This window comes from Elaeis guineensis, chromosome 1 (genome assembly GCF_000442705.2).
Source record: "Elaeis guineensis isolate ETL-2024a chromosome 1, EG11, whole genome shotgun sequence".
In the NCBI taxonomy this organism is placed as follows: domain Eukaryota; kingdom Viridiplantae; phylum Streptophyta; class Magnoliopsida; order Arecales; family Arecaceae; genus Elaeis; species Elaeis guineensis.
The window spans coordinates 158,847,207-158,874,197 of NC_025993.2; the positions used below are offsets into that span (position 1 = coordinate 158,847,207).

The 26,991-nt window shown below is 37.9% G+C and overlaps 1 protein-coding gene across 2 annotated transcripts in view; it reads right to left on the reverse strand.

Moving 5' to 3' along the window:
- The window catches only part of LOC105039309 (calcium-transporting ATPase 5, plasma membrane-type), a 56,979-nt gene that overhangs the window by 23,935 nt on the left and 6,053 nt on the right, over nt 1–26,991 (reverse strand). For both annotated transcript variants that reach the window (XM_073245653.1, XM_029262781.2), the window contains exons 4-9: nt 21,683–21,799; nt 21,557–21,599; nt 20,144–20,256; nt 19,921–20,052; nt 19,735–19,824; nt 12,051–12,120 (exon numbers count right to left, since the gene is read on the reverse strand). In XM_073245653.1, the coding sequence (XP_073101754.1) occupies nt 12,051–12,120; nt 19,735–19,824; nt 19,921–20,052; nt 20,144–20,256; nt 21,557–21,599; nt 21,683–21,799 (565 nt within the window). The remainder of the gene's footprint in view (nt 1–12,050; nt 12,121–19,734; nt 19,825–19,920; nt 20,053–20,143; nt 20,257–21,556; nt 21,600–21,682; nt 21,800–26,991) is intronic.

The following is a 26,991-nucleotide window of genomic DNA, read 5'->3' on the forward strand; positions in this document are numbered from 1 at the left end:
TGGACTAGATCCATCTATACTCCAACTCATGGTAGACCAACCACACACTACGTTTCCATCTATAGCCGACAACCACATCTCAGCCCAAGCTGGTATCACAAATACCATATTTCACGTGCCGGCTAGTCCAAATATCCTTCAGTTAGATACGGTTCATCATCTTGATTTGATTTTCAGTATTTGACCAATTACAATCATGCTCCAGCTCGTGGCAGATCAAACACACCATGCTTCCATCCATGGTCGGGAACCATAAATCATATCTCAACCAGTGGCTAGTACGCCACGTTTCACACATGATCGGCTAGTCCACATGCTCTCATTTTTTTACTTTAAAAATTATGCAAAATTATGTTTGTCTTCCCAGTATTGGACTAATTACAACCATGCTCTAGCCATGGTAGGCCAAACACAATGCTGCACCCCAACCCAAAGCTAATCCAGCACATACACACATTATATTTCTTGCATGGCCAATCTATCCAAATATTGTCCATACCCCATCCATATTATTCAAATCATAATCTAATTTTTGACATTAGATTAGTCAAAATCATACTCCAGCCCATCGCAGGTCAAATACAATGTTGCACCCCAACCCAAGGCTGACCCAGTATACACGCCACATTTCTTGCATGACCGACTAATACAAATGACACCCACACCCCAATCAATTAAGTCATATTTTTCTTACTCAGCAATCATTAAGCACCAATTAAACATGATTCAAACAACATTAACTCAACAACACAAATATAAGTACCGATAGATATAAAATATACATGAATCGTATAGATACATCTTTATATATAATTTTTTATAAACATGTAAATGATCGTGTTAAAGAACCCTTACCTCTACTGAAGACCAACTCAAGTAGGGCAATCACTGACTTGCTTCCCGATCTGCAAACCTAAAGGTAAAGCATTCGACTCGACACTGCCTTGCCCAGATAATTGCTCACCTATAGAGCTAAGCCTTATCATCATATCAAGGATCCCTAGAGGAAAATCATAAAAAATTAGGATAGATGATTGCACCATGCTAGTTGAGACCTGATCACATAACATCGCTCTAGGATAGCTCCTAGCGTTGACCCAAAACTCACCATACATCTGGACCTTCTATTGGTCCATAGGGTATCTAGAGAGAGAGTGGAAAGAGAAAGTGCAGAAGAGAGAGAATAAGAGTCAAGAGTATTACTATTTTTTTCCTTTTCCTTTTTCTCCTCTTTGTTTCTCATTTTCTTCTTTCCATGGAAAACAGAGGAAGGGGATGGACTCTATACCGGCCATCCCCACAATGGTGAACCCGGACGGTAGTGATAGCTGTGATGATCGGACGGCCGGCCTAGCCAGCGGCTAGTGGCAGTATGGGAGGAAAAAATGGGAAAGAAAAGAAAAGGGTTCCAAGCCGGCCTCCCCCATGATGGCAGCCCTTGGACAGCGACCTTAGCGGCTCCGACCATCGACCTCCCGAACACGATGTCATCCAATAGCGGTGACCAGCTCAACAGAGGAGCAAAAGGAAGAAAGAAAATAGAAGAACGAAGACACCAAACAGAGCATCGAGTTTTTACCTTTTTTTGCAACTCGTTGGCCGCAATGGGGCCATGAGTGACGATGGTTGAGGGACCCTAAGATAGACATGGAAGAAAGGTTGGGGGTGGGTTTACCTTGTTCTGGTGGTTAATCGGTAGCGAATCACCAAAGCATAATCAACAGAAAAACAAGATGGTTCTGAGGGATTTCACCGATGGTGGAAGGAGAATGAGGAACGAGATACCTAGAGGAAGCGGGGAGGCTTTTTATAGTTAGAGGCTAGAGCTCCCATGAAAGATAGACGCCTGATCACTATCGAACTTGAGGATAGGAGGCAGACTCCATTGGGAGTCCTCTCCACCTCTTCCGCCTCATATGCTAGTTTAAAATTTTTTATCTTTTATTTTTTATTTTTTGATATGCTTTAAAAATCATGTGGGAAAAAATTTGTTTCAGATGATCAAAAGATCGAGTCCGTGCACCATGAGCTGAGAAAAAATATGTGGCATCCAACATGAGATGCTATATAGATTTAAGCTCGAATTAATTTTTTGTATTATTTGCATTTAACAATTAGGATAAATTACAGGAACATCCCCTCTCCTTTAGCTCAATTTCACTTACAACCCATATACTTTAAAAAGTATCAAACTAATCTTTCTAGTTATCGATATGCTTCGATGTAGTCCAACCATCTATCTTCATTGATAAAATTTTCTAAAATTATAAAAATACCCATCTCCTTCCTCCTCCATGGCCGGTGTCCCTCTTTCTCCCTCTTCTTTCTCTCCTTTCTCTTCCTTCCCTTCCTTTTCACCCATTTCTCTTCCCCTTTCTCCTCCTCCCCCCTCCTTTCTCCTCCTCTTCTTTCTCCACCCATTCTCCTCCCCCTTCTCCACCCATTCTTCTCTTCTTCTTTCTCCTCCCCTTCCTTCCCATCCACTTCTCCTCCTCATCCTTTTCCTCCAAGCCGCCCATAAACCATCTCCCTACACGGCGGCCTCCTCAACGTTCATCCCTTCTTGTCTTCCCCATCTTCTTCTCCTCCCCTTCCTCCTCCACCCTATTCCTTGCCGACGGCTACTTTTCCCTCCTCTCCTTCCTCTTCATTCTCTTTGTCCTCATCCTATTTCTCCTCTAAACCAACCCATAAGCTTTATCCCTTTAAATGGCCCCCTAAACATTACCCTTCCTTATCGGTAAAAAGATCCTTCCCCCTTCCCTTTCTGTTCACTCATTTTTTCTCATCTGTGATAGCTTCCTCAACCTCCTTTCCTTCCTCCTTTCCATTTCACCTCCCCATCCTTCTTTTCCTCTAACCCGCCCATAAGTCATCCTCTTCACGGCGGCCCCTTCCACCTCCAGCTCTTCCCATCGGTAACCCATTCTTTCCCCTCTTCTTCCTCTCCACCCTCTTCTCCTTCTTGTCCTCTAATCCATTCCTTACCCGCGACCATTCTCTCCTCCTTCCCTTCCTCTTCATCCACTTTTTCTTATCTTCTTTCTCCTCCAAGCCCATCCATCTACTTTCCTTACCGACCGACCGACGGTACGGTCCGGCATGCCTCCATTCCGTTCCAAACCGAGACAAAACGATGAAGAAAAACAAAGCCGAACCGGTGAAGAAAGAGAGAGAAATAGAGAGAGGAAGGAAAAAAAAGAGGGAGGTTCGCCGGAGGGGCCGCCGTGGCCATCGGGCGGCGTAAACGCCTCCCGCGGCTCCACGCGTGGAACAGGAGCGATCCGCCCATGTTTTTCATTTTTTTTTAAAAAAATATTTTTCATAATGAAGCTGGTGGCCCGCCGGCGGCACTCCGACGGACCCCCTCCCTCTTTTTCTTCCTCTTTTTCTCTTCCTCTCTTTTCCTCTTTTTCTCCTTTCTCCGACACTGACGTGTACCGTTTTGCATGCCGGAACCGTCTCGGTTCCCCATCGGAACGATTCAGCACGCTCCGTATCGGGCGGTTCGGCCCGGTACGGCATTCCTTGCCATCCATGAACAAGGGATATTTTCGTTCAACGAAAAAAATCTAACACCATTTATTGATAAAATGAACAGCTGGATCACATTGAAACATATCGCTAACTAAAAAGATCAGTTTGATATTTTTTAAAATATAAGGGTGTAAATAAAATTGAGTTAAAGTTAAGGGGGTGTTCCTGTAATTTATCCTAACAATTATTTTATAAAATAAAAAATTAATAAAAAATAAAAAATTAGTACGACATATAGGTAGTTTAGAAATATTTCTTAAAGTAGAAAACATATTCCTCACAACACATTTTTTATTTTTTTACTTTTTGGTCTGCTTTAAAATTATGCAAGAAAAAATTTGTTCAAGATGATCAAAAGATTGGATCCTTACACTATAATCTAAAAAATATATATGTAGCATCCAGAGTGAGTTGTTATATAGATCTAAGCTCAAAATAATTTTTTGAATTATTTACACTTGACAATTATTTCTTAAAAAATAAAGTAATACCAAATATGAAAAATTACTACGTATAGATAATTCAGAAGTATTTCCCAAAGTAGAAACATATATTTCACAACACATTGAAATTTCATTATTTTCTAAAAAATAAATAATGCCAAAGATAATAATAAATGCAGCATCCCTATTGTGATGCCGCAATTATCTAAATTAAAATAAAATAATTAAATTAGTTAATTAAGTAACAAAATCATAAGAATTTGATACAACACGTAGCTGATTATCTAAATATTAGTCAATGCAAAAATGTTTGACATGTGTTTAATTTCCTTGCAAGAATGGATCCATCCAAAAGGAAGCTGGAGTGCGACATTGGCTAAAATCACGGAGTCATGTTCTTGGGTCGACACCAAAAGTGCGAATAGATCGAGTTTAAAGGGGGTGGGATAACCAAGATGAAGCCGGGTCTTGCTAGTGGTTACGTCGATGTATCGATGCATTGGAAATGCCCCTAGGAGGTCCAGCAACCAATGAAAAATCACTTCACTGATTTCAAAGCAGCAAAAAAGAGGACTGCCCAGAAGAACACAGATGTAGATCGTCAAGTAGTAGAGCTACTTTCTTACCACTCCAAGATATCAGAAGAGGGCTCTATTCTAGATGATGAGGCATAAATCAAGGCTGCCCTCCAGACAAGCTTGGATGACTGATGGTAGTAGGAGGTGGCCAAGCATAAGGCTCAATTTAGGCCCTCACAATACGAGTCAGGCTCAAGTTCTAGGACTAGCAGGGCAACACTAGAGTTCAGGAGAGCCTAGCTCTCTTAGGAAGGCTATAAGCAAAGATGGAAGTGGTATAGCATCTACGCTAGGAGAATTCAGCAACAGAGACTGCAAGAAGTCCTCCAAAGACACCACTAAGGGCCACTACCTTGATCCTCATGCCTTCCCCATCAGAGATGCAAAGCAGCAAAGGATTGATATCATGATAGGAAGAATAAAAAGAAAGAAATGTCCAGAGCTAGTGCATCCCGATTTCACTTCAACCACATTCCAACGAATACGAAAGGCAACACATACTACCAATCTGCATCATCTCGAACAAAGAGCAAGACAGGATGTGGATCCTAAAGGACCAAAGGATATTTATAGTGAGCTCACTAACAACAACAATATGGAGTTCCAAAGCTGGGTAGCATCATATCAAAGCAACTTGAGCACCAATGGATTGATAGTGATGTGTGATAGGTGGATGCATCATCAACTTTCTAACTTATTATGATGTGAAGACCTTCCACCAGTCAATTGATGCTTCAAATAATGTGCGCGATGTATAGTACATTCTAAAACCAATGGACAACATGATAGATCATGTATGGGAGCAGAACATCATGCAAGGTGGTCATTTGGCCATAGTACAAGGTTGTCGATGAGTTGTTAATGGATAGGCAGGCCGACATTTTCTGGACACCATGTATTGCACATTGCATCGATCTCATACCAATGAATATCGGCAAGATTCGTAGGATCAGACAGGTCATAGAGATCAAGGTTTTCAATCCCGTAGGATGGGGGCATCCCGATATTTTCATAAAACAGGATGCTCCGCTGTCCCGCCCCATCTCGACGGCAATCTCGATTATGCATCCCGATAGATATCCTCTCTCTCTCTGTAGATATCCTCTATCTCTCTCCCCTTCTTTCCTTTATTCTTTATCTCCTTTTCTTCCCATTTCTTCTACTTTTTTCCTCTTATCCCTTTCTTTATTTCTTTTTTTCTTTTCTTCTTTATTTTTCTTTTCTTCCTCTTTCCCTCCTTTCTCTTCTTTCCCTCCTTTCATCTCGAACAAAGAGCAAGACAGGATGTGGATCCTCCAAGACCAAAGGATATTTATAGTGAGCTCACTAACAACAACAATATGGAGTTCCAGAGCTGGGTAACATCATATCAAAGCAACTTGGGCACCAATGGATTGATGGTGATGTGTGATAGGTGGATGCATCCAGTAGACGAAGCATCATCAACTTTCTAACTTATTATGATGTAAAGACCTTCCTCCACCAGTCAATTGATGCTTCAAATAATGTGCACGATGCATAGTACATTCTAAAACCAATGGACAACATGATAGATCATGTATGAGAGTAGAACACCATGCAAGGTGGTCATTGATATTGGGCCATGGTATAAGGTTGTCGATGAGCTATTAATGGATAGGCAGGCCCATATTTTCTGGACACCATGTATTACACATTGCATCGATCTCATACCAATAGATATTGACAAGATTCATAGGATCAGGCAGGTCATAAAGACCAAGTTTTTAAATCCCATGGGATGGGGGCATCCTGATTTCTCCATGAAACGGGATGCTTCGCTGTCCCGCCCCGTCTCGACGGCAATCTCGATTATACATCCCAATAGGTATCCTCTATCTCTCTGTAGATATCCTCTATCTCTCTCCCCTTCTTTCCTTTCTTTATTCTTTATCTCCTTTTCTTCCCATTTCTTCTACCTTCCTTTCTTTCCTTTTTTTTGTCTTATCCCTTTCTTTATTTCTTTTATCCTTTTCTTCTTCTTTATTTTTCTTTTCTTCCTCTTTCCCTCCTTTCTCTTCTTCTTCCATTTTTCCTTTATTTTCTTTTTCTTTGTTTCCTTTCCTTTTTCTTTTTCCTTTTCCTATCTTTCCTCACTTTCTTTCTTTCCTCTTTCTTTTTCTCTCTCTCTGCTTAGGTTTCGGCATCCCAACCCCATCCCAATCCTATTTTTTCATAGGAACGAGATAAAACAGCCAGGATGCCCCCATCCCGTTAGGACTTACAACCTTGGTAGATACAGCCCAATTTATCACTAGATATATCTACAATCACATAACAGTCATGGCTCAAAAGTTCGCCATAGAATAAATACTCCATGGTTTGCCACTAATAATATTGCACTTGATAGCCTTTTTGATAGGAAGGCAAGTCTGCACTAGATGCTTGTCAGAATTGCAGGAGAGCGGATATGTAAGAGCCAGCACTAAAGGGAGCCACATAAAGAGTGTGATAACAAGCCAATAGTTATGGAAGTAGGCCGAGATACTACCAAATGGGTAGGCAGGTGGATCTCATAGGTAAGAATATACATTAAAATAGTTACCCATTCTCTAGTCTTCTAGTTGGTCATGTCATACTAAAACAATTGAAAATTATATTAATGGCTCATTACTTAAACCCAAAGTTCCATTATAGCATCCTTAGTATTGCAATGGATGGCGAACTTCAGTCCGCCCTATGCAAAGTGATATACAAGATGGAGCCTGATCCAGATGTCGGGGTGCAGTGTCTCAAAGAGGTTAATTTAGGTGGGATCTTCCATCATTAATAATTTATTGAACATACTATAACATCGTGCGCCACATCTTTTTTGCACAAACAAAACTATTTAGGAAGGGTTCTACAGCTTTGATGAAGGAGAATCTATGCTTAACAAGGGCAATATCATGATGAATGCAGATATATTACACATGAACAATAGTTATTACTTGACAGGTTAACATTGTACAATTACCACTATCTTATATATAATATTGTTCAATACCTTGCAACCAAGTGGTGGTTTCATTTCGGGGGTTCAGCTCAGATCCTTTGGTGGCTTGCTGTCTAGATCCTCTCAAAGATAGTGTCCTCCAATGGCCGAGTGCAACTGATCGATATTCACTCTAATCCACAGCAAACAAAGAAACTTTCTCATACAGAAATACCTCAACAATCTCCAAGACATCCTCCCAGCATTGACTGAGAGATGCTCAAACGAGGCTGCCTGCTACTCAGTCTAGTCAGTTATGCCTCGCAACAAAGCCAGACAGAGCGAGGCAAGAAAATAGCTGGGAAGAAAGGCAAAAGCAAGACCCTATTGGGAGCGGAAGAGTCAAATTCAGACAGCAAGAAGTCTTCACAGTCATATGGGAGTAGCGATGATGCATCTGGTGGCTAGGAAGATGTCAGACCACCACATCACAGCCCTAAGATGGTCTTCGATTCACCGGAGTGTCTCAATTCACTCATGCTATGCAGGATCAAAACTATGGTGCACAACTGAAAGATTGCGAGGATACGGTTGCATATAAAAGACGAGATCCTTGAGTTGTGGTGGATATTAAGTTGCTACAAATGATATAGCATGTGGAGTAGGATCCCTCGATGTATTATATTTAGAATCCTGTATGGGATCCTACGTATATGGAGCTAGCTACTTCCCTTATGGATATAGTGCTTCAAACATATCATCCTCCAGTTTCTATTATCCTATGCGACCTGAAGCACCTTACATATTAGATTTGCTGCCAGCATGTTAAAATGGGTTGCTCCACAGCTACGGCATCAGACGAATGACTCCTTGTAGAGCGACACCATCAACCACAACACATATAGGTACTATCTAGGTTCGTACCTTATGGTGGCCCAATGAGCTTACCAAACCGAAGGGCCATGTGAATGGAGAATTCAGTTGAACCCTCTACATACGAAGATGACCCCAACATCTATATGAGACATTACCACTATGAGATTTTAAATATTGGTATGTATTTAAATTAACTTTCTGTATTTTATTGATTTTCTTTATGAATATCATGATTTATGTACTTTAATCATATTTATCATTGAAATTATAGTCATTTTATAAACAAAAAACATGCAAAAAAAAGAAAAATGTACTGAAGAACATCAAAACACCTCAAAAAAACATCAAATTAATGTTTAAATCACTTAGAATTTTCAAAAAACATCATTAAATGTTAAAAAAGTTCATAAACATCATTATATATCAAAAAAAATTGAAAAAACAAAAAGAAATGCCAGTTTGGAACCGGTATGCTAGGGCTTACCAACACTCAGTATAGTATTGAATTGCTACAGTACTAAACTAGCAGCTGATCGATACAAGACATGGTACCAGTTCAGCCTGCCTTGGTCTCAAACTATGGATGACAATTTTTTGAAGGAGCACTTAAAAAAATTCAAGACATGTTAAAGACTGGAAGAGGTTGATGTTAGAGGTTAGCCGTTTGGTTAAGAAATAAAAAGAGTACGTACAAACATTAGGTGGTTAAAGAATCAATAGCAAGGGTCCACAAGACCATAACACTACATACCCCCTGTAGGCATATGAAATAAATCCTTCAAAAAAGATATTAAACTTCTTTTATTTTAAGTATAGTCATAAGTCCGGCATTCAAAAATAATTCGGCAAGGTGAAGTTTAAATTAGGGAAAATCAATTAAAATTAGGAGTACTTTAAAAACAAGAAATAAAAATAAAAAAAATAAAATATTCATGAGATGAGCAAATGACATGAGGCGTGGTGATGAGAGGGTGAGTAGAAGAAAAAGATTAGGAGAAGGATACAACATAGAACATGAGAGAGAAAAAATCTATTTGTTACCTAACCATTAAGTTTCCCTTGTTGGGTTGGGAAAAGATTATTTTTTAGTACACCAAAATCTAAAATAAGATCCCCAAATGGCCTAAATACCTATTTCCAATGCATGCGCTGCACGTTAGCACTTCATCACCTACATCCATGTGTTACCAACAAGCTGCGGACTCTGTTGACAGCTAGCACCAATCCCAAATCCTTTGTGCAAGTTAGAAATGAGGCAGCAAAAGATTTGCTGACTTGGGGTTTATTTGTAAATATCATGAATTTCATGATATATTCATAGAGCACTCTCAAATCAGCAAATTATTCGCCGAATTGTTTAGACAAGCTACCAACCATGAATTATCCAGAGTTCTTTTTTTCTCCAAGAAGTCCAGCAAATTTTGTGATTATGGTTTGAAGCATGTACACAATGTTCGCGGACTCAGCACCAGAACCCATGCCGGCGGTATGGGTCGGTACGGGTCCGTATTGGACCAGACCGATGCGAACCGACACAAAGGAAAAGAAGCAAACTGGGAGGAAAATAGAGAAAGGGGAGAGAGGGAGGGAAGGGGAGGGAGAAGGGGGGAAAAGGGAGAGTGCGACCGAAGGAGATGCCGACGGTGGCCACAAGTAGACTGCCGGTGTGCTCGAAGGGCCGCCAAGGCTCCGCTTCATCGGCTGATCCTCGGTCGAGAGAGAGATAGAGAGAGGGAGGAAAAAAAAGGGAGGAGAAGCCGCCGAAGAGGCTGCTGAAAGGCACAATCATAGCCTCCGGCGCCGCAAGCGTGAAACAGGGGCGATCACCTCTATTTCACGAGGTTTTTTTTGAAAATTCCAATTACAATGAAGTCAGCAACGGATTTGCCAGCAAACCCATTACCAGCTTCACTGTTTCTTAGGTATTCTTAAAAAAAAATTTCAAACAGTGAAGTCGGCAATGGATTTGCCGACTTCACTATTCATCTTTCTTTTTAAAAAAATTCGATGAGTGAACGAGGCGATCACCCCTATTCCACGGCTACGGCTCCATCCGCATATTTTCCGCCGTCCAGTGGCCACCCAGCACCCTCCAACAGTCCCTCCGCCAGTTGCTCCTCCCTCCGGTATGGTCGCTCCACCTCTCTCTTTCTCGCTAGATTAAATACCCTATCGGGCGATGCCGAGCCGCGGAGGCCTCCGTGGCCCTCTGATGGTATCGTGCCATCTTTGCTTCTCCTCCTCTCTCTCTCTTTCCCTCTTTCCTCTCCCCCCTCCAATGTGCCGTTTTTCTTGACCGAATCATCCCAGTTTGCTGTCGGGACAGCTCGGAACATCCTGAACCGTCCAGTTCAGGATGGTTCGACATTCCATGCATGAACATGAAGACATGCAAAAGGACATTTTGTACAAAATAGAGATCCTAATTGGAAAATATCTTTTGCTTTATGTTGTTGATGAATTACATATAATTTCCGTAAGAAGAAAGTCTCATCGTTCCCCGTCAATTAAATCTTCAACCAACCAAAACAACGAATGAATCAGCAAGTATATTTAGGACTGCCACGTGGCACTTAAGAAGCAACAAAACGTTTGAAATATGTATCAGGACCCAAAAACAAAATTTCACCAACAAGAAGTTTAACTATATTGAAGGAAGATAACAGAAAGTAAATAGTCATGTAAGCATTTTGGGGGCGCCTCAACTAAAAATTTAACATTGTTAAGCATTGTATAAAGATCCAGATGGCGGATTTTGAGCTCATGCATGAAGGAAAGCCATCCGAATGTCTGACCCTCAACCTTGTTGTTAGATAGCATGTGATGCAGCTAGGATTGATGGACATCATCTGATCATTTGACCCTCAACCTCTCTCTCTCTCTCTCTCTCTCTCTCTCTCTCTCTCTCTCTCTCTTTCTCTCTCTCTTTTCTTCTAACCTTCATTTTATTTTTTCCTTCTGCTGCCATATTTGACCTGAAACCCCGCAGCCACCCTGAAGCCTACTTCCTGATCACTACCTTAAGTTGCTCCAAGCATCGCCTCAGCACATTGCTGGCTGAAACTGTAGCAAACCCCATTCTCATCCAATCCCTGCACTACCCAAATTATTTACCTTTAAATCTGAAATACTAAGCCTTCCACCTAGCATCCTATCTAAGCCACACCCACATACCTTGATCCTAGCCTTTCCAAGAGCACCCGAAATCAGATCTGAAGGTGAAGATGAACAAACAAAGGAGAAATGGGCGCAAAAGCTGGTTATTCATGTGCATGGACAGCTAATTTGGAGGAGGTAACATATTGTCAAGTGAAAGATTCTTTCTGGGCTGCTTCCAGTTAACTTTGATAGTTTTATCTTATGGAAGCACTAGTACATCAGTGCTAACAAATATTTCGCGTTATTTTCTGCATGCTAGTTAATTTCTAGCCGACAACCCTTCTTGCTGTCCTAGTCAATTGAAACCTTGAACCAATTCTCAAAAGGCTTGTTTGCTGCCCTACATCACATTGGATACCATTATTTTCCCTCTTCATTTAATTACATGGTATCAAACATGGATTACATATATCTAGTGACAAACTAGCTGCAAAATGGCTAGATAGCTTATATTGAAACAAGGTAATAGTTTATACCGAAACAGGGTAGCTGGTGTGACAATAAGTTGATGAATGAATCAGATACCTGTAACAAGTATGACAAGAATAACAGCAAAGGCAATGCTTCCACCATCGTACCATCCTTCTTTAACACCCTAAATTAAAATAGACAGAACAGGGAGAACAATTAGGAGAAAAAAGCCAAAAAAGCTACATAGACTATGAAGAATCTTTATAGAAATGCCCCCATTATAAATAAGATTGATAGTGTGAATGTCTTAAGCAACATGACAATTGATCAGCATAGCATGAAACAATTTAGAGGGACTCAGATATCTAAAAGTAGTTCTGGAAAATTTTGCCCAAAAGAATTCCAAGAGAAATACCACATAATCCAAGACAGTTTACATTATTAATCAAATGCTGACCAGACTTTGGTTTAGTTAAGCATGCACTAGTCCAAACTTCATTAACGAACTATCAGAGGCATTCAATTTAAGCAAGTCAAGTAGCTCAAATAGCTTAATTTCATAATTGTGCTTCGAAAGTGGCATTGGTCAGAAAGTCATGTCAGATGTTGCAGTGATTATGTTTAAACTCTTTTCACCTTGTCTATTCACAATTGCCTGTGCTTAGAAATATGTACATCTGGCTGATTATGATCACAGATCTTTTACCATGTGAAACATACTTTCTGGAAACTCTTAGGTGCTCCTCCATACCAATTTCACAAACTATCAAGGTCGATTTCTAAGAACACACCACTGCAAACTTTCAGTGGATCTCAAACTACCAAATCATACTTTTTAAGGAACTGTAATGGACTTGCACTTTACAGTAAAGCAGGAATGCAAACCAAAAATTTTCTCCATATTGCTCCTTAATTTAGAAGCAAGAGTTTGGCAATAACATAAATTAGGGCTCCATGAGTACAAAAGCATGCCTTAAAAAATATGCAAGGACTGATACTACTTACACGACAGCCATAAAGGAATCATGTAGCTGAGACAAATCACTGAGAAGGTCGTTATGGATTCTAATTCACAAGGGTGTCAATCATAGTTAAATTCATTCCTAAATTACATAGAAAATGCAAATTAGTATGAATAAAACCATCTCGTGCTGCGGTCCATTCTCGTATGAAAAGATGAGCAAATTAGAAATTATATTTGCAGATCCTCTCTGTTAGTTCCTGACTATTCATGATCTTCTTGTCTTTCACCATCTAACTCGCTTCCAAAATGCTTTTGGTCACTAGAGTTCAGCACATGCAAGGATTCTCTTTCGGAAAATATCTGGGTCATGGATAAAGAGTGTTTTTTTTTCTTGTTTTCTAAGCACAACAAGAAAGGAAAAAAAAAATCCTTTAAAAATGTGGCACAGCATTGGGCATTTTGGATTCCAGCACATGCTGGACTCCGAACCAGCATTATCGGCAAGGCATGCCTGGTGTCTTCCAACACATGCAAGCTGGACTCCAAGGCCTTCCCATTATATGTAGTAAAGATGTTCATCCTTTGTACCCCAACAACAAAAAAGAAAAAAAAAAAACAATGGATGTTCATCTTGAAAAACCTCTTTTTTTTTATTAAAAGACTATTTATAAATCACAGTAAATTTATAATATATATAATGAAAACAAGAGTTGGTCTTAGTGCAAGGGTAAGGTTGCTTCATTGTGACCTTGGTGCCATGGGTTCAAAACACAAAGAGTCTTTCTACAAGTAGGATAAGGTTGCATAGATCTGACCCTCCCGAAACCTTGTAGTATGGGAGCCTCGTGCACCAGGACACCCTTTTTTACATATGTAATTAAAACAATTGCCCTCATCCGGTCATCCCATTACCTATATAGATCTATCCCATATCCTATTCTTCATTGTAATTTCACACGGAAGAGGTCATGTCTCACTTTTTCACAATGCCTAAGCTTGACCCATGTCAACTAGAATCCAATCCCATTAAAAATGCAAGGAAGAATCCCTAAGTTAGGGTGCAACTTAAATAGGAATGCAACTTGGATTGGGCTCAACCCACTCATTGGTAAGGTTAGGCCAAGATTTTATGAACTTTGCTGGCGCTTAGACTCAAACACCATTTATAACCTAAGTTCAGTTGGGTTAGGTTCAAACCCAACCCAACTAACCCCGTGAGAACCCGTGCGAGCATGTGTTTAGTCTCACATTGATTTTTCACCCAAAATAACACCTTTCAGCTAGGCTTTTTGGATGAGGTCCTACGTTGTAACAATTGGCATTTGAGCACACCAGGCCCTTGACCTATGTGGATTAGGGACAATGTAACACAAGTCCATTTGAGGTGGACAATAAGCCAATTGTGGTGTTTGTGATTGGATTTGACTAGATTTGGACCTTAGTTTGGTGAAGATGCCAGAGCTTAAAATGGGGAGAGTATTTTAGGACTCTTAATATGCATGTTCAGTCCCACATCGATTATTCATTGAGGAGATGTTGGATACTTATAAAAGACCAAGAAATCCAAATAACACTTTCTAGCTTGGGCTTTTTGGATGAGATCCTAGGTAATTATAAACCCACTCAACCAAAACCAATATGATAAATATATTTATATTTATATTGTATGTACTTGTATGCAAGGTTTGCCATGTAATGGCTGTACTAATTGTATAGGACTAGTAAGGTACCATTACGGTACCAAGGTTCGGTTTGGTACAAGTCATACCACTGCACACCATTTTGAATTGAGTGGAACCACCTTGTACCACCTAATACCAAGCCACTGCTCAGTTTCTAGTGGTACTATATAAAGTGTCGAAAGCCTGTCTCTATATGGAGTGCATACCAAATGCACCAACCATGCCATACCCAACGAAAATGTGCCAGTATGGTTCCCAATACCACAAATCTTGCTTGTATGTTTCATATAACTATATCTTTGGCCCTGTTATGTTATAGAAGTGCATAAATGCACTTGAATGAGATCCCAAGATGCTAAATATTAAGGATCTATTTGGAAACAATGGGAATGGGCCGAATCCAATAGGATCTTTGTAAACTAGGGATAAAGAATCTATTACCATTCATGTCCCTTATTTGGTGGTTGAACCATAGAATAACAAAATAGTGGGACCTGAAGGACCCTATAGGGGAAAAAAAACTTCCCAAAAGGTTTTTTTTCCCCTTACAATCATTGGGCCCTTCCTTTGCGACCCTACAACAGGTTTTCTAAGCACGATAGAGCGACACACAATGGAGCCCATCATCTCTAGCCACCAAAAACCCGAGCTAAGGAGGTGGATGCCACCGCCCCATCCGCCACCCTTGGAGTTCCTCAAGGCCTTTCACAGCTCCTCCGACCACCGCCCGAAGGCCGACGGCGGTTTCTAGATCCAGATGGAGGAGTCCATCGACAAAACCATCGCCGAGGACTTCGCCGCCCTAGTCGCCCGTTGCCAAAGGGCCTCCCGCATTTCATCATCCATGACAACAGCCTCGGCTACATAGAGAAGGACCCAAAGGACTAATCCCCGCCCCCTAGCTTCCCCTGGACCGACGAGGAGCCCTCCAACGGCGACGAGGAGCAGCCTAAGAAGAGAGGTGGTGGCCAAGAAGGATCCCATCCAGAAAAAGCCCCCATCTTCCTCCCTTTGGGTCACTGTCATTTTGATTGGGTAAGTAGGAGCTCCCCTCAATGTTCACCTTCGCAGTTTTGAAAAAGGATAATAGGAAAAGAATATGAGACTGATCAGAAGGAGAGGGAGTGAGCATCGATAAAAGGAGCTATTCATGGGTCCCAAGGTTCTGCAACCCCACTGCCAAATTCATAATAACCAAAAGTATCATATTCAAAGCAAAGAGTTAATGTTACTTTTTAGAGTCTCAGCAAAAGGTGCATTTAATGATCATTAAAAAAATTCAAATAACAAATAAAAATATAAAAATCATATAAAAATCAACATTATTTTTTTATGGAATTATTTTTAGATTTTAAAAATATCCAAATTATTATTTAACTTATTTTCTTATTGATTTCTATATTGATTTATTTTGTACATTAGTGAGTGTGGTGGTTTTGTGATAGCTGGTTACAGAAGGATATTCTTTATTTTGTGGATATGTGAAAGGTTCTAGCAAATAATGGTGCCCTTTTTGGGACAATATGTTAAGGTCTGAATAGCACTTTTCTTGGATCATTTTCTCATAAAAATGTTATTTTAATACAAAATGAAATACACCATTATGCTCTAATACCATTAATTTCATTATTTGCCTCTTTGAAAAAAACGTGGGTTGTTGAACTAATGAAGGATGCTACTCTAATAACTTATTGTAAGCATTGATTCATATATAATATCCTAAATCTTTGGAAACACTGAAAAGGCTAAAAATAAGAGCTAAAAGAAAAAGGAGGGAGGGGAAGGAAATCCTAATTTGTTATCCAAAAATAGGATAGGTTTGTTACAAAGGATTTTTCTCCCAATAGGATTTTATGTACAATCCTATAGGATGAAAACCCACATCCTATCATGAATTTTATCCTAAGGTTATAAATCCTAGGCACCCAAACAAACCCTAAGTTGACAAAATTGCCTAAAATCTTTCTCCAATCTTATATTACCTATACAAATATAACCTAGCTAACCTGATTAAACCAACACAATTTAAACCAATACTAACCCCAACCTGATATGAATTGAGCTTAAGGGTGTAGAGTTGGGTTGGTTTCAAGAAATCCCAATACAAGGTCAGGTCGGGTTAGTTAAGGGTTGGAACATATCAAGGTGGTGTTGGGTCAGGATTAATCTTTGAAACAAATCAGCTCACCCAAGTTGCATCCCTCCTTTTACATCTTCCATACAATCCACATTCATAAGCTGAAACAAAGGAAGATGGTTTCTTTGGTTAATCAATGGCTAGAAATCAGTATTGTAGGCATGCCATCGAGGATTGTTTTGTCTGTAACAAATAGCCACTAACCATTTACAAACAGAGGTTGCTCCTCAAACATTCAGAAGTATGCAATATGGACCACACGGTCAGATGCAAGCCCAATTCATCAAGAAGGTTTCAATTTTGAATAACAACCCTATAAGGATATCCCCTAGACATGCATGTGCAAATCATCATACCAACATGCCCAATTTAAGTACTTGCCTCATGCAAGCCCTCATATTACATCATACGCTAGGAGCAACAAATGCAAACTTTGTGCATGTTGAGCAAATAAAACGGTTATGCATGCTCCATATGAACAAGATAAGGGTTAAGGTAACAAAAACTGAATGATGGTTCTAAAACAACTTTTAATGAAGAAACTGTTAAAGTTTGTTCTAGATAGATTGGCAGTAAACTTAATCAAGTTTAACCTTAAAAAATAGTGGGGTGGGGGATCAAATAGTTAAAGTAAGAGTAAGATATCAACAACTCCATTTGAAAACATAGAACAATGCCAAAATTCTGGTATATGACTGTAAGCTAAACATCACTGTTCATTTACCTCATGAGTCACAAACATGCATCCACATGTTCTTCAATCGATATCAGACTTATATCAACCCTTAGCAGCTTAGCTACTATCAGCCATTAAGACAAATTCAAGTTTCTCCAAACTCTTGCATGTAATAAAGAATGTCTTCTTAACCTTCCTTTGGTCATAGTTTCCCAGGACTGTCCAAGAATATATCGTCCTTGTTAATTTCTCACCACATCACACACCATAAATCGGAAAGCAAGAATTATGAGAAATGATGTGATGAGGATGTCTTGACAGAGCCCAACAGCATTCAGCTCGACTAATAATATACCAAGTGGAACTCATCGTCATGTCTGCTTTTTTTTTTTAATATAAAAAAGAAAAAATAAAAGTGACCTACTCCTGCCCACCCACAACCAAATCTGCTCCTACACCCACTTCATGGTAACCAAGCCCCAAATCCACACAAAGCATCCCTAAGCTATCAAAAATGATTTTCCCTGTAACTTTTAGTCTTGCAACTTAATCTCCAATAATGTACTTATTTTATAAATAAAACATTCAAAATGGCATTTACACATCCAAATAAACATCCAATTTATGTTAAGCTGAACCTACATCTTGGTCCATAACTGTTCCTATAATTTTCTTCTGAAGTTCTATCTCAAGCTTCAACGATATTGTATAACTGCAATACACCCATGGCATCCCATCATTTAGGCATCCAATAATCTAGTCATTCATGTTCTCAAATGCAAGGCCAACATCCAAATACAATACCACACCTTAATGAATTATAATGGAATAGCCAACAATGCACTCAAACATAAACATGAACAATTATAAACTGATTCCCAATAGAAGATTATCCACTCACACATGACTAATTGAACAAACTAAGCTAAAGTTGACAAGCAAGAATTCCTGCCACTGAATGAGATTAGAAGTGAACCCAAAAAAATGGCTCAAACCCATCAGATCTTGAAACTTGGAATAAGTAATAATAACAGGATTTGCACAAGGCAGCTTTTGACCACTGTATCAACTATCCAGAAAGAAATTGTGAATGCTTTAAAAGAAAGCCAAAATTCCCAAACAAATCAGTTTTAATTTACGATGAAAATCTCAAACTAGGTTTGCCATACCAGTTTCGATACCTATATCGGTATCATTTTGATACATGTTTGTACGGGTTGGTTTGTGGTACCAACACTCAATATGCCCCCTATGCCAAGTATCAGTTCACCACCAATATAGTATGGTACACCCAGTAAAAAGTGATACAAACCAGTACCGCAAACCATGTCCTCAAATTTAAAAATAAAATACAATAAAACCACATCCCTTAGGTACCAAAAGATTCTGCATTTTCCCTTTTTATGGTCTAACTTATGAGCCATCTGTGGAGAAATGGTGAAAAAATTAACAGCACAGGATTCCATAGCGCCAACTTTGTTTTTACATTTTTGCCCAAACTCCTCAAATTCACTTTTGAACCCAATAATACTTCTGCTCACATCCCTTAAATCCACAATGATGTCAAGCTTATAAGTCATATTGCTGGCATCACAAGTCCCTCTCTCCCTTCTAGAAACCAAATAACTTCACCTTGACGGCCACGGAAATTTCATGCCCAGTTCTAACAACCAAGAGCATGCCTATGGCTAGGCAACATACTGAACATATGGATTCTCCCCCTGCTTCCACAACCCTGACCCTATTCCCCAATTAATAAAATATTTCCATCTCCAATATGACCAAAATATATAGGGATACACTATTTCAGTAAGAGTTTATGCAAGCAACCATTTTATTTCAATATCATAACTGTCCAACCATGTTTCACCTAAAGGAACACAGCAATCGCTTGCCCCAATAGCAAGATCTTATGCAACTAGTTGATGTTGACGTTGCACTCAAAAGGTTTTCACAACGAACTTTTAAGAGAGTGATGAGTAAATCAAGATGCAAGAGTCAGCATAAATTCAAATTTGCCATAGTTTAAATAATTATTTAAAGGATAGAAGTTTTGGATAGATAAGGGTTTTGAGGTCCTCCAAAAGCTGTATACTAACTAGAATTTAACTAAACACAATGCACTAGCACTTAATAGAGATGTCAGGAAGGCTGGGGAACCCAGAAAGTAAAAGAAAATAATAATAGTAGGAGCAACAGAAGCAGCAACATAGATAATTTCACATAACCTTATTATGTAACATGTACATGCTTGTAAGAAAAAAGGTACCATGCGTCAAACTATTGTACAAGAGTGTCTCGACAGGAAAAAAAATATGGCAATGTACGGTCAATCTCACCTCTGTCTTCATGCCCAATACCAATGATATTACTGCAGCTACCATAAGAATGACAAGGGTTAAGTCTTGGCAAGCTTCCCATAGAAAAATCTAAAACATGAAACCAAACAGAACATAAAATGTTATGGACAATTTTTCTTACAAAGCAATGAGTGAAAATGATAGTTGACCATAAGTAAGACATACCAAAAAACTTCTTCCTTTTTTTCGAGGATATGTGTTGACCCCAAATGCATTCCTCCTACGTAATAATTCAGCATCATCACCACTAATTCCCTTGTCTAAATTGGTTTTTAACAAATTTGCCAGCCCTTTAACCTAAACACAATGGCAAGATAATATGCTTACAGTAATAGGTAAGAAGATAACGGTTTCTTAGCATGAGCCTAAGATTTTAACGGATACTTGCCCCGCCATACTCTTGTAGAGCAGAATAATCATGATCCCTTGTCATTAAAGTAAGCTGCTCCTCTCCAATTCCAAAACCATCAGTTGGAGCTTTTGGTAAGCTTCCTGGAGTGCCTAGGACAGATACAAACTCAGAGTATGATAATAGTGGACAACATTCATTAAAGGCTTATAATGCATGTCATTGTGAAATGTAAATCTGGAAAAAGAATAACATTGGGCAACCAAAAGTTCAGCAGATATTTATTAGGGGTGTGACTTGCCCTAGGTTAAACAAAAAAACAAATGCAGCCCTGGGTGATGCTGGACTTGATGCATATTGAACTTGGACAGTCAGGTTTGGTCAAGCAAAAACACCGAGCATAATTTAGTGGGATTTTGCTGGAACTAGGGGAGCAACAAAGTGACCAACCCAATGTTGACCTTTTATTGTAACAATAGAACTCTTAATAGTTTTCAAACCAACTTGACATACAACAATTATCTGCACAAGCAGTAGCAGTTTATTTAATTATACAGAATAACACTCACATACTGTCCAGGACAGAAAATTAATAAAACAATAAAATTTTCTATTTACCCAAATAAAATGCTCTATCAACCAGCTTATGTTGTAACAGAGATGGCCATTTGAATACAAGTGAAGAAGTATGAATTTTTGTGATTACACATGGTGGAATATTATTTTTTGATTATTTGTGTAACTTAATAAATGCAATCCAAATTTTGAGAGGTGTTCTTATCTTATTTTGCTCTCCTAAGAGGAAGAACTTCAAAACTGTAGGATGTCTGCAGGTGACACTCTTACTCTCCCATTCCCTTAGAAAGGGGACTTCTATTGGAAAATAAGAGACATCAGGTGCCACAAAAAGCTGGGCATAAAGGCTTTCATGCTATACTATGGTATAGTTGCCACTCAAAACTGCTAAGAAACATGTCTGTCCCAATGCAGTGAGAATTGTGATTGGCTTGGAAGATATGGAGAGGCATCAGGTCTTGATTAAACAAATCGACATCTAAATTAAGACAAATTGGATTTGGAATGGGAAAATACATTAGTTAAGTTGGCTTTCGTGAGCTCATAATGTGAAGCAACCTGTGTAAGTTGCAAACTACACCCCTTTGTCTTGTGTAGCAATAAGAACTAGAAAACAAAAAAAAAGCAACAGACAAAACTAAAAGGTTTTAATTCAACCAGAAAGAATAACAAAAAAGAGAAGAACCAATGTATGTGTATAAATCTGGACAAATATCACCTTGGTCAGATTAAGACAGATGTAAAGTAATAAACTATAGTGTTATTTTATCCATCAAGAAGAGAAGATCAAATAACAACACAAGTACAAAAAAAACACATAACAAATATAAGCATTAGTCAAATATACATCAAATCAATTTAGAGCATATTTAGTACCTAGGCGCTCCCTTTCCCCAGCCTCTTTGAAAAGAAATGCTGCCTGAAGAAGTCAGAAATAGGATGAGCAAATAAAAATGTCAATACCATAACAAAGCTATGTCAAGATGCGGCTGAAACTGATACCCTTATGACTTGAGCATGTGCACGAATCTTTCTCCGTATTTGGTCCTTTTCTTCCTCCTTCTTCAAATCCAGAGTATATCTAAACCTACGAGAAGCATTCAACACGAGTGCTGCTTGCTGTGGAAAAAAAATGACAAAGTGTGATAATAACCAATACCCACATACTAACAATTTTGTGCTATAAAAAACCAAAAACCATTTTTGTAAAAGTGAAGATTATTCAAACATTAATCTGTTTAACATATCAAAAATAGAAAGAATCTAGCAATGAGATATCTCTGTTTAATGGACAAGCAAAGAAAATAATTAACACAGAATTGTACTTAATGACGTGGGAGAATAGGAGGGAGGGAGGCAGGCAGGCAGAGAGAGAAAGAGAGAGAGAGATGGACACATATTTGTTAAATGGATAGACTGTCATGTCATGCTAAGATAACAGCACCCTTGGCTAACTCATTATGAAGAAACATACAAGCTAGAGTTACTGACAGAACAAGTATAAAACCATGCCTGGAAAGTGCATGACTTTCAGGAAAAACAGTAACTCAAGGATGTCATGGATTTGTTATGGATATGAAGCAGCCATATCTTCCCACCTTACCACTCCTCGCATGTCAGTGACTTTTTGCAAACCAATTAATGTATAGGTCAGAAACCTCCAAAACAATGATAATCTGTTTCTAAGCATTTTAAAGCTGCAAATCATTATCATGGTGAAGGTTCTCAGTTTTTACGGTCCACCTGTTCTTTTGCATCAGCAAGATATATTACCTGCAACTCTCTCATATCATCCCTTGGTTCGAGCTATCATGATTTCATTTTCCTTGATAAATAAGCTTCAGTGAAGGCAGATGTATAGTTAGTAAGTAGTAACCATTTATCAAATGCATGCATATATAAATACATATATAAATACTTACATGAGTTAAGCTATATTGCATTTGGCAAAGCAAGTTGCAATTACTCCCACGGCCTCACAGGGCACCTTCAGTTATGCTTAAGGGCCCATTCGTTTGAGGATAAAAAATTTTACCCAGGAATCTGTATTATTTTAGATAAATATTTTTTAGGCAACATTTAGACAAAAAAATAATTTACTCATGTTCTTTTCTGAATTGAAAAATAGCTCGAAAATCAGTTATCCATGTTCTTTTGTATTACTAATTTCCTGGATAAGTTGCTAAGATCTATCCATACTTCCCATAATACCCTTTATTACATAAATGTTATTATATATTATCATATATTAATATATTTTATTATTTTATTGTTATTTATTATTATTATATTATTAAATATATTATTATACTATTAAAATATATTATAATATGCTATAATATTATATTATATTATATTAATATCTTATATTAATATAATATAACATATAATATAATATTACTATATATAATAATATAGTATACTTTATTATATTATATTAGTATATATTATTATATATAAAACATATTATATTATTATATATCATAATATAATATAATATATTGTTATATTATTATATTGTTATGCATTATGATACATTAATATATAATAATATATTATTATTAATATAGTATTATATTGTTATAATATGTTATAATAATATAGTATATTATTTTATATTATAATAATTTATTATAATATGCTATATTAAAATATAATATAGTATATTATATAAGTATTATGATATACTATATTATAATATATTATATTATATTATTATTATAAGATTAAGGATATATTAGTAATGAATTAAAAAGGTTATTTTTCCGATTGATGGAAAAATGATTTAGCCACCCCCTAGGTGGGTAAGATTTTTTTCCATTTGATGGATAAATGCTATACATAGAAAAGTAACTTATCCATCTTGAAAAATATGAGAACATAAATAAGTTGGTGATACCCACAAAAGAATAGCCCCTAAGAATTACGTTGGGCAATTATATGGAGGAATTCCAAGCATTTTAAACTCATGCCATCATCACAGCGGAAGTTGACATAATCATCATAGAGAAAACTTGCTATAGTGGCATTGGTTAAATGACCCAAAGAACCCAAGTAGCTAAAGCTGCCCAGCGCAATTTATCAGAGGTAGAAGAGACATGGCACCAACTTGAGCACGTTGCTCAATGCATTATAATTCTATCCTATTTCCATGAATACATACATAGAGCTAGATTGATTGAAAGATAGATACAATGCATGATAAATGCAACACATCAAAACCCTTTTTCTGTTTACCCCAGTACATCATTAAAAGTAACGTGAAATCAACATATGCACGATTGAAGCTTGATCTATTCTTCCAAAGAAGCAGCCAAAAATATTTCTGGACCCCCAACATTTTGTACCATACGAATAAATTTAAAAAAAAAATACTCATTATATTTCCATACCTTTTTGCTCCATACATTAAAAAGCAAGTTATTGACATCCAAAAGAGAAACCATATGTGCTCCCCAATTTCAATCAATAACATCTCATGATTTATTTTAGCAACAAAGGTGTGATGAACTAGTGACAAACGTACAGTCCTGCCGGAGTTTTAATAGATATATGTAACTGAAACAGATAACCCATCATCAGATTGATCTATTATAAGTATTCACCATGCAGTCTTCAACAAATCCATTTTTGTATGACCAAATCAGTGAAAAAAAAACTTGCATACATATAGGCTATCTAAGTTTTATTATGTGCAAAATAATGATGATTAAATCTTTTGCAGAATCTTTCACATAAAAGGTTGATTTCCACACCGAGCAGGCACAAGGAAAAATGCGGAAGGTATTCATGCAATGTGGTCTCACAACCACAGTGTGCAGATATGCAATTGACATCATTACACCCAATACCCAACATTAATCACCTACCAAACATGCATGAAAAGTCCATCTATTATTTAGGATCGGAAGCATGACAACCAAAAGTCCAAGCAAAGTAACGTAAAAAAGGATGAAGATATTTTTGGATAATGAGCAAGCACAACGTAACAGATAACAGTGAACTGCTTTCTAGGTCTGGATAAATAAGTTTCATGCTACACAAGGAGTCATGAAAAACATAATTGTATGTTCAGGACCAAAAGATTGTTATGCCCCACAAATTACAGAAATGCACCACCATTCAAGTCTGCGAAAACATCAATCTACCATCTACTTCAGATGAGTTGCTATGTATGGAGCTATGACAATGGATCTAAAGATGGGGCTAAATTATGTATCACAATATAATGTGTTTTTAAATATACCAGTAATATTATCAAAAGTAACATGTTTTCGTATTTCATAACATGGGACTACAGCAGCAGCAATGATGTCTGAAATGATGCACGAAGCATGAGTTGTCTAATAGCAATAAACCTTTTGCTTTAACATCTAAAAGCTAGCATTCACCAATCATAAAGAACTTTAATAGTGAACAAAAGATGATAAGATTATTTGGCATATATGAAGTATATCTTTTGTAGGCATGTTATTTTCAATTTCAATAAGCAAGTACTCAACATAGTAAGATATAATAACTCTTTTTAAGTTGGTAATTCAGGTAGAACAAGCAACAAAAAACACACAAGACTTGAATGTGTAAACATTGTCAATCAGTTCTCCAGATTCCCAAGTAGTAAATCCCTGAATTTTAGTAGTCACATTTGTTTCCAATTTTGTTTTTCCTATTTAACAAGTCAAAGAACTTTAACTTCTGGTGCTTCTCAGTTTCTTTTCCTCACATCACTTGAGACTCACTTCTTTGTTATTCCATATTCCAACACGGAAACTAATACCTTCCTCCAAAATCTTCTTGAATAACCACTCTGTTGCCAATCTAACAAGTTCCTTCTCTTCATTTTCCTCTAATGTGGTTGTTTAATGAAAACTGATTTAGTACTTGTTCCCTTGCACTAGGCAAGGTTGTATGAGAGTAAGGATCTAGATAACAATTTTCTTTGATTAAATATCCATCTGATCACAATACTCATGACTACTAAGGTAAATGATGTAAGTAGATTACTCTCATGTTATTTAGTCCGATATGCTCGGCTACTCAATAGAAAAATCAAGGCTTTGAGATATAATACATCTAGCAAGCCTACAACAAAAGACGCTCCAAGAATGCAAAGAAGCATCAATAGTCCCAAAGTGTCCGGTAGTGCTGGGCCACTATGTAATTCACAGGTGATTTCCAACCAAGAACCAAATTGTGGCATCTTAAAAAGCCAAATATGGCTTCAACTAATGGAAACAAATAAGTTATATACCAATAGTCATGTTTTAAATGTCTGATTAATCCATGAATTTCGGGTTCTAAAGCATTAGATAGAGCACCAAGTTAGATCTCCATCACCGTCCAGATCAATTGAACCAAAGTTGAAATTGGAGCATGACCGATATTCAACAGCTATTCATGCCTATATTTAATTTACATGAGAACATACTTCAGCAAAACTATCTGTATTTAGATTTAGCCTTATTCACCCTAGCTTGTCTAAAGAAAGCAAAAGATAAGTTCATGATATTCTTTAAGTTATGTCAAAAAATTTTGGCAATCTTTGACACGAATTTTGAGCCAAACCATATCCCACATGTGAAGTTAAAGGGTTTAAATTAGATGACATTCAGTTCAAGTCACAATAGTGTCAGCTGCTAACCCCGTATATCAAGCAAATTAGGTTTCAATTGGTCAACTTGGGAAGTTGGCCAAAGTGACTTGAAACCACCTATTTACTAATTCGGTCAAGTTGACATGACCAACTAAAATGTTAATATTTAAAAAACAAAAACAAGGGCCCTTTTGCAAATGAAGTAATAACAAAAAGTTAAAATTACTCCCTAAGTCCATAGCCCTTTATCCAACTCATAATCCAAAATTTCAAGCCACTTTTCTATATTAAAACTCCCATCTCCATGCTATAGCCACAGCTTGTCCCAAGCCCATTTTTTCACTCCTCCTCCAGCAACACTTCCTCTAAGTTGCTGCCCTATTCATAGCATCAGTCCCACCACTCCCCAATCCTCTCCAAACCTCCATATTGCTTTCCTCATCCAACATCATTTATTGAGCAGGATTGGAGATATGAAGTTAGGGTTTAACAAGAAGCAGCATGGCAATGCAGGCAGGGAAGGTGATCGTGGTGGTGCAGAGTGAGGTTATGTGGTTTTTACCTTCACTCTCTCTAAGGATACTACACTATCTAGAGTTGATTTCCTTGTCAGGTTCATGCCAATCAGGTTAACCATTGATGTTTTGAATTAGGCCTTACATACTTGACAGGTTTACTAAAATGGTATTCAGGTTGCTCATTATGGTCTAGTATAGGG